We start from the raw sequence: 8,102 nt of genomic DNA, 5'->3' as shown, positions 1-8,102 counted from the left end.
TCTATAGAATAAATCAGAAAGGTTTTATGTAGAAGGACAGATAAAAAGCTGAGGATAACAGTGGTGTGGAAGAAAAATCCTGTCAGTCATTAAAATTGGATTGTTATTTTATCTGTGTACATGTGGTAAAATGAAAAGACAGGAAAAGGGGGATGAATGAGAAAATACTTAGTTTGCAATACAAGAGAACTAATAAGGCTAGTTGAGCCAGTACAGAACTTATTTAAGATTTATTCATCATCTACATCAATCCATCAGAGAGTATAAATAAATATTCTGAAAGGAAACATGAACATCAAGAAAAAGCAAGTGCATAAATTGTATCAGACTACAAGATATGATTGTACAATGTACAATTTACTTTATAAAAGTTTGCTCTTGCTAGCAGAAAGGGTGACACTCAAGGAATGGTACTTACACTAGGAAAGTTGGTGCTAAAGAAAGGTTTTGGAAGGAATTGAGGAATAGCATTGCAGCCTCTGCCACCCACACTGGCTCCAAGCACATAGAAAATAGAGTTGTTGAGGAAGATATTTCCTCTGCCAGTAAGGTAAATGGGGAAGAAAGGACACCATGGAATCTTTCAACCTCAGAATTGCTCGTGCTTGCAGGACCCAAATTGGACCAAACCACACAACACCATATCACATCTTGTTTAACTTAGTTATCTACACTCTTATAAACTCCATGTTTGACTAAAGTCAAAGAGAATTATTTTTCTATAGATATATACATAGTATTATGTCCTTAGAGAATAGATCTCATGCACAAATACATACACGTGCCAAGATTAGTGTGTATATGGTGAAATAATATTAACACCATCAATCTTGAGCTGGGACATTGAAAGAGAGAGGACATGGAACAGCAGAGATTGCAGTCTTTTCTTTCCAATCAGCCATAAGAGCCTACTCAGATCGGATGGTCTGGCAATAGATCAATTTCTTTAGTGCTTCTTTGACCTCTCGGTTCCTTAGGCAGTAAATGAAAGGATTGAGGGCCGGGGTCACAATGGCATAGAAGATAGAAATAACTTTGTTCATGTTGAAGGCATGGATAGCTCGGGGTCGGGCATACATAAAAATAGTGGCTGAGTAGAAGATGGTAACCACCACGAGGTGGGAAGCACAGGTGGAAAAGGCTTTCTGCTTTCCTGTTGGCATGCGTAGCACAGTGGCCAGAATGCATCCATAGGATAAAACAGTGATTGACAGTGGGAAGAGAAAGATGACCAGAGCCAAGACAAAGTCCACCAACTCGGCAATAGACATGTCTGTGCAGGAGAGATTAAGAACTGGAGAAATATCACAGAAGAAGTGGTTGATGACATTGGGGCCACAGAAGCTGAGGCGAGAGATGAAGTAGATCTTTGCCAAAGAGATGCCAAAGCCAATGACCCAGGAACCAAGAGCCAGGCGGAAACAAAGTCCATGGCTCATGATGGTGGGGTAGTGCAATGGGCGGCAGATAGCCACATAACGGTCATAGGCCATTGCAGCTAGCAGGACACATTCCGTACACATAAGTGCAATAAAGAAGTAAAGCTGTATCATACAGTGAGTAAAGGAGATGCTGTTACTCATGGACCAGAAGCTGAACAGAAGCTTGGGCACAGTCACAGAGATGTACCAGGTCTCCAGGAAAGACAGGTTGGCGAGGAAGAAGTACATAGGCTTGTGTAGTGGCCGGTTCTGCTGCACCAGTAGGATGATGATCACGTTTTCAGCTACAGTCAGAATATAGGCCACAAGAAACATCAGAAACACAGCTGCTCTCATGCTCAAGCTCCCAGGAAACCCTACCAGAATGAATTTGGTGACCCGTGTCTGGTTCTCCACATCCATATCAAGCACATAGGACTTAGCTTTTCTGAGAGAAAATAATCACTTGGTCAGAGTCCGTAGTCTAGTAAACATCTTTTATCCCTGCCTTCTTTGAGGACCTATAGCAGTAACAGTTGCTTTTTAATAGCATATTATAGGTTAGAATTCAGTGGTTCCCCATCTGTGGATCAAGATTCCCTTGGGCATCAATTATTAAATGTCCTGTATATGAGGTATTTGCATTACAATTTATAACAGTAGCAAATTTGTTGTTGTGAATGGCAATGAAATAATTTTGTGGTTGGAACTATATTAGAGGGTGGCAGCACTAGGAAGGTTGAGAATCACTGGGTTAGATAGATGCATGGTCCATAAAAACATGTTCTAACTCAATTTTCTGCAAAGCATTTTACTTATATACTATAATTTCCATATTAATGATGTGGTATTGGAGATGTATTAAGTATATTTCTATATTCTCACTGAAAGAAGTGTAAGGATTATATCCAAATCTAAGCCAAAAGCCATGTGCTATCTAATGTCCACATGGATACCTCCTTAGTAAATTAACAAAACCCACTTTGTTACAGATGCAGCTTCAAAGATACACTGGCCTTCATGTGGAAGGCCACAATTGTGGAAGTTCTTCCTTGTAACCAGGTGACTGTTACACGTCACTTGTTTCTTTCTTTTCTACCATAGTGGAAATGGAAAGGGCTTGTCACTATTTGAGGGTTACATGATTGGGAGGCATTAGAAAAGTCAAGCCAATCCCTGTGAGATCTCAGACTTCATTCCAATCCCAAGTTTTCCATGGAGTTGCTCTGCCCTTGAAACCATGCCCTCTCTGAAACCCATTTTCCTCTCTTGTTATATGAATAGTAATGTGTTCATTAGATAACACTGTGGATTAAAATGAAATTAAAATCAAGCAAAAGACAGTTTATGTAAATGGCAGATGACACAGAGTGTGGAAGGGGCCCTTGCTACATGTTAAATCAGTAAAGATAAATCTAGATTGGTAGGGGGTATAATCCAGTAAGTGGTGAGAAACAGAATGGGGGGTGAGCAGGCTTTCAGTTTCAGAGTAAAAAGATAGGATCTTTGGGAGCTGTAACTGTTTAAGCTAAAATAGAAATGCATTAGATTTTTCTTTTAGTGAAGATTAAAAAATCCAGAAAGTAACAATTTATGATCTGGAATGAGAGATCCCTTTGACCTCTGAGGAGGTGACATTTAAGCAGAAGATTCTAATTAGACCATCTTTTTGAAGACCTTAGGTAAAAGAGATCCAAGCTAAAGCGAGACCCCTGTGGCTACACTGTAGTGGATAGGAAAGGAGTTAGAAAGTGGTAGGAAGGTAAGTGTAACTGAGTAGAAGAGACTCAAAGCTAAAAAATAAAAAAATTAAAAAAAAATAAAAAAATAAATACAATGGAAGACAAGCAGAAGATTAAAGAGATACACATGATGATGTCATGGAAAGGTATTTGTCATTTTAAAATGAACTATATGAGTGGGGCAATGGGCTTTAGAAGAAGATTAAAGTGGCCCTGAAGACTGGTTTGGTAGAAGTGAGTTTAAGGTCCATTCTAGATGTAGAACCTTTAACAGAAATGAATAGATTTGGATATAGACAACTGGGGGCAGGGAGTGTGGAGACCAATGAAAAATCATAGACAGATATCACATATATATGTTGCCATTACTAACATAGAAAAATTTGGGAGTTTTCATAGGCATTTTCTAAATAGCCAAAGAGATGGAAATGGATGAGCATTTGCTGTATTTGATGAGCATCAATACTACACTATAACCTATGAGAAGAAATCAGGGTGCATTCACTAGGTACTAAGAAGCTTGCTTACTACTGTTCATAAAATGAAACAGTTAATCCATAAAATAATATTAATGAGACATAGCCTGATTTCTCAGAAGAGGCACTGTAGTTCAGATACATAAAGTAATAGTTTCTAATTGGAGGGATGCAGTCAGAATTATGCCAAAGTTCAGATCTGTCTGAGCCACACCATCAACAACTAGACTCACTGACCCACAAAGAAAGTTAGTTTAGTCTCATCACTACTTTTATGTATTTAACATTTATAATTATTCTAGGAAATGTTCTCCAGTTCCACCGAAATTTTATTGTATGCACAGGTCATTGGAGATGAAATGAACATAAAACATAAGAATACATTTTATCTCAAACACACACAACCGAACAAAACATGCAGCGATGCTTGTCACAGATGCCAGAGATAAGATAAGCACATAATACCTCCCAAGCTCTATAAGGAAGAAAGTGAGGTATCGCAGGCAAGTGAATTAGAAGAAAAAAAAGGTATAGAGGTCAGAACAGCACAGTGTAACAGCTCAATGCGTGTGTGTTTGACAAACTGAGAGGGAATGAATTGAAAAGGGATACATGGCGTGAGGATAAAGGATACTCATTAGGATCCACATTATAGGGAAGTCCACACACAGCAGTAGGGAGTTTAAGAGCTATCCTTAAGCAAAACAAACATAACTAATGAATGTTTGTCATAAGGATTATAATAACCTTATATTTAACCCTGGTTGTTGATATGAGAAGATATATTGGGTCGAACAAGGTTATCAAATGAGAATTTTATGGGCAAGGTATAAGTCACACTTAGACACATAGGCACACAAAGAAGAGCATAGTCACTAGTTAATGATTGACTGCTAAAGAAACTGAGGTGAAAATATTCAGCTCTATCTAGTACCATAAGCAATACCAAGATCTACCTACTTACATAAGAAAGACCAAAAAGTATGTAGCATAGGGATGCTAGGAAATCTAAGGGTGGTAGTCATAATTGGGATATTTACTTGGCACCCAACATCAGAAAATATCTCTCAAAATCAGTAGGCAAAACCCTTTGCTTATTATAATTCTGTGCACATAGGTTTCTGAAAATGAGAATACTATTTTGTTCAATGGCTGGAATTACATTGGATAGAAAGGAAAAACGTGAATGTTTTACAGTTTAAATTCTACTGTACCTAAGATTTGCCTAGGTATTACGAATGTTGCAAGAGGGACCACTTACCTTGGCTTAGCAGCCTCTGATGGGGTAGAATGTGAAAAACAATTCCTCACTGATTCTAAAATAGAAAGAAGTACAAAGAAAAGATTCAGGTACTGAGTAGATATGAGTAACCCACTTCCTAAACCAACAAGAAACCAATGGGCACAGATTACCCCACTGCTTTGCAGCAGGTTGCCAGGGTTATGTAAGTGGATGTCCCTGGACACTGATACCACATTTGTGTCCAGTGTGGCACCTGAATGGATCTTCCAGCACTCTGGGGCCAGAATTCCCATAGCCTTCTGGTGAGTATTTTTCTGGACTAGAGCACATCAAGCTGTGAATGTCTTTGTTCATCTGAGGACTTTATACAGCATCAAGATCTTGGTATCTCTCCAGGGACTCAAGATGAAAGAACATTGACAATGGCTGTCCAAGTCTCTTGTGGTCTCCAAGGAAATTTGGGCCTACTGTGGCCATCTCATTTGTTGTATGTGACACTGGCTCCATGGAGGAAAATCATTTATAGTCACATACTTTAGAAAGAATCATGCTTTATTTATTCTTTGTTGAAAGAGTAAGAGGGAAGAGAGCATGGCATTTAAATATCTCCTTTCAGATACTGAGCTTTATCTTAACGTTTGGGAAACAGAATGACCATATCAATTCTCCTAAGGAGACCATGACTGCTGAGAGCTAAACTTGTATTGTGACAATTTAGTATGAGTTTAAATGGAAGTCTTTGTCATAAGGTATGTTGTAAGGTAATGTCATAAAGTATGATAAATGAACTTATCATGATTGGTGTCTGTCACTGCCATCTGCAGGGTGTCACTTGACTAATAGTTCACCTCCTGAGATAAGATTACAGTTCAGCATATATCACTTCTCTGTATGTGCGGAACTCCTAAGCAGCCCTCACAAAAAATAAAAGCTTATAGATTCACTGTAATTTTACAAGACAGTAAGTGGAAACTTTGAAAATCAGAAACAGTCCATTCTGGGGTGACATTACATTTATGGTAATTAGGAGAGCAGCTTCCCATTCAGATTCTTTCATAGGACTGAAATACAGAAAACAGACTGTAAAATAGTAAAAAGTAAGGTTCTTCTTTTAAATCTCTGTCCTCAATTCACCTCTAAGTTCCAGAAATAACCTGCTATCACTTAAAATGTACCATTTAACCATAATTTCTCATCATGGATTTAACTATTTTGTTATAGTGACTGTAAATGGAAAAATGACAGAATTTCTACCAAACCATTCTGTTCATGCTTTAGCAGTATGAACAGAATGCTAGGCAGTGTCTGCTTCTCCTCCAGAAACAGGAAACATCTTTCCTATTGTGACAAGAGCCCATGAATTGTCATGACTACCATATTGAAGTCAAATATTTTTATACAAATAATCTTAAATGGATCTGAAACATTTGTCAAATACAACTGGGTATATGTGGTGGCACCCTGACATGCTGTCATCAAGACTTGAAATAATAAAGCTTTCCTTGGAACTTTATACATACCCACCCAGCAGCTCCAGGCTGGTGGTCCTGGCCCATGAGGTGTGGTCTGCAGTAAGGAAGCTAATGGAACTCACTACCAAGATTTGTTAGGTTCGGAGGTCCATGGCTATTTTCTGTTTTGTTTTGTTTTTTCAGAAACCTCTCTTGCTGTTGTATTTTGACTGAGATCTTTTTTTTCCTTCAACAATATGAATATTACACAGTTCACTTGTCAACAACTGGTGAACTTGTGGTTCCATTTGGAATCCATTTGCAGATCTGCTTTAGACTTCTCTTGCTATTGAATTAAGCTTGAAGGTCACCTAGAGGTGAACTCTTTGGCTCCCTTCAGACCTTACTTGAGCAAGCCTACACATATGCATGACTTTCCTAGGTACACATCAGGTTTTTTATTTTCTTTTAAATACTCCATGAATTTGCATATATTCGTTGCAAAAGGGCCATGCTAATCTTCTCTGTAGTATTCTGATTTTAGGGTATGTATTGCCAAAGCAAGTATCACACTAAATTTTTGCAATTCCCTAATCCCCAGTGTAACTTCTTCCCCAACTACCTCTTTCTGATTATTTTTTTTAATCTGTCTATTGTTTATCTCAACCTTCATTCATTGACAGAGGCTGTTATAACTTTCTTCTTTAAATGCTTACATTCAGCCTGGCTAGGTGGTATATATCAACTACTTATCACACTGAGGGTAGAGAACAAGTTAAAGGTCAGCATAGACAATTTAGTGGGACACACTCTCAAATCATGAAAACCAAACAGAGAGCTGGGGATATAGCTCAGTGCAGATGTGCCTATTGCATACAAAGCTCTAGGTTCAATCACTAGTAAACACCACTCCCCAAAAACTCTGCATTCAGAAAACTTCACCTGCAAAGCTACCCTTGCCTTTCCTTTGAATGTTGTAAGATTTCTTTCAGCTAGACAAAAGTTAATTCAGACAGGCTTTGACATCCAGCAAGTTATTTCTGTATTGAGTCAGAATTATCCATGTCCTTGGTGTTAGTGATCTTATTATGTACATACATGCCCAACATATACTGTTTTTGAAACTTTTAAACTTCCCAATCCTGCTTGTTAGTTCTAGACACTTCAGTGTGAGCATTTCTTATTGAATAGTTTAAAATAATTGCATTTATTTCTGATTTACATGATTTCCCTTCACTTTTCATGACCTTAACACATTGGCTATGACTCTTAGTTAAGTTAATGGTGAGCATGAGTATAAGGAACTTGTCTTCAATATTAGAGAGAAATCATTTGTGCCTCCTATCCACTAAAGATGACACAAACTATTACAGGTGATAAATCAAATTAATTCCTGCCTGCCCTTACTTTTGCATCATTATTCTGGCTCCCTGAATGATCACTTACACTGAATTCTAACTAATTTTTAAATTCTAGTATATCACTCTCTCTTTATCTTTCTCCCTTTAGTCTATCCCATGTCTCCTCCTTCCAACAGTGCTCGAACCAGCAATTCCCTTTCAACCTTAAAGCTTAGTGTCTGCCATTCAATGTTTTTTGATGAATTTAGTGAATGTATGTCAGTTGGTAATATTGTCTTTTATCTTTGAAGATCTTAAAATCACAGATGAAATGGTTATAGACTCAAACACAGCTCACACTTCAGTCTTTAAAGGTGGGAACTTAATGTGAAGGACTACCAAGGGTTCAACAAAAGTACAGTTCCCACA

The 8,102-nt window shown here is 38.0% G+C and overlaps 1 protein-coding gene and 1 non-coding gene across 2 annotated transcripts; both read right to left on the bottom strand.

Annotated features, from left to right (window-relative positions):
- Nucleotides 1–844: 844 nt before the first annotated feature.
- LOC116098089 (olfactory receptor 6B1) lies at nucleotides 845–5,224 on the bottom strand. The gene is made up of 3 exons (XM_031380834.1): nucleotides 5,053–5,224; nucleotides 4,901–4,955; nucleotides 845–1,869 (listed from the first exon to the last, which is right to left on the bottom strand). Exon 3 carries the CDS (start codon nucleotides 1,842–1,844, stop codon nucleotides 909–911), a length of 936 nt encoding a protein of 311 aa, XP_031236694.1. The 5' UTR covers nucleotides 1,845–1,869; nucleotides 4,901–4,955; nucleotides 5,053–5,224; the 3' UTR covers nucleotides 845–908.
- Nucleotides 5,225–6,793: 1,569 nt separating this feature from the next.
- Nucleotides 6,794–6,904, bottom strand: LOC116100115. The gene has a single exon (XR_004122471.1). It is a non-coding gene; the product is annotated as a U6 spliceosomal RNA (small nuclear RNA).
- Nucleotides 6,905–8,102: the final 1,198 nt, after the last annotated feature.

The sequence above is a fragment of the Mastomys coucha genome, unplaced genomic scaffold (genome assembly GCF_008632895.1).
Source record: "Mastomys coucha isolate ucsf_1 unplaced genomic scaffold, UCSF_Mcou_1 pScaffold20, whole genome shotgun sequence".
NCBI lineage: Eukaryota > Metazoa > Chordata > Mammalia > Rodentia > Muridae > Mastomys > Mastomys coucha.
Note: the sequence above shows the minus strand (reverse complement) of the source record. Positions and strands in the feature narration are given on the sequence as shown.

What these genes read in the sequence shown, in the direction of transcription:
- LOC116098089 (XM_031380834.1), bottom strand. Translation starts at nt 1,844, where the DNA reads ATGGATGTGGAGAACCAGACACGGGTCACCAAATTCATTCTGGTAGGG.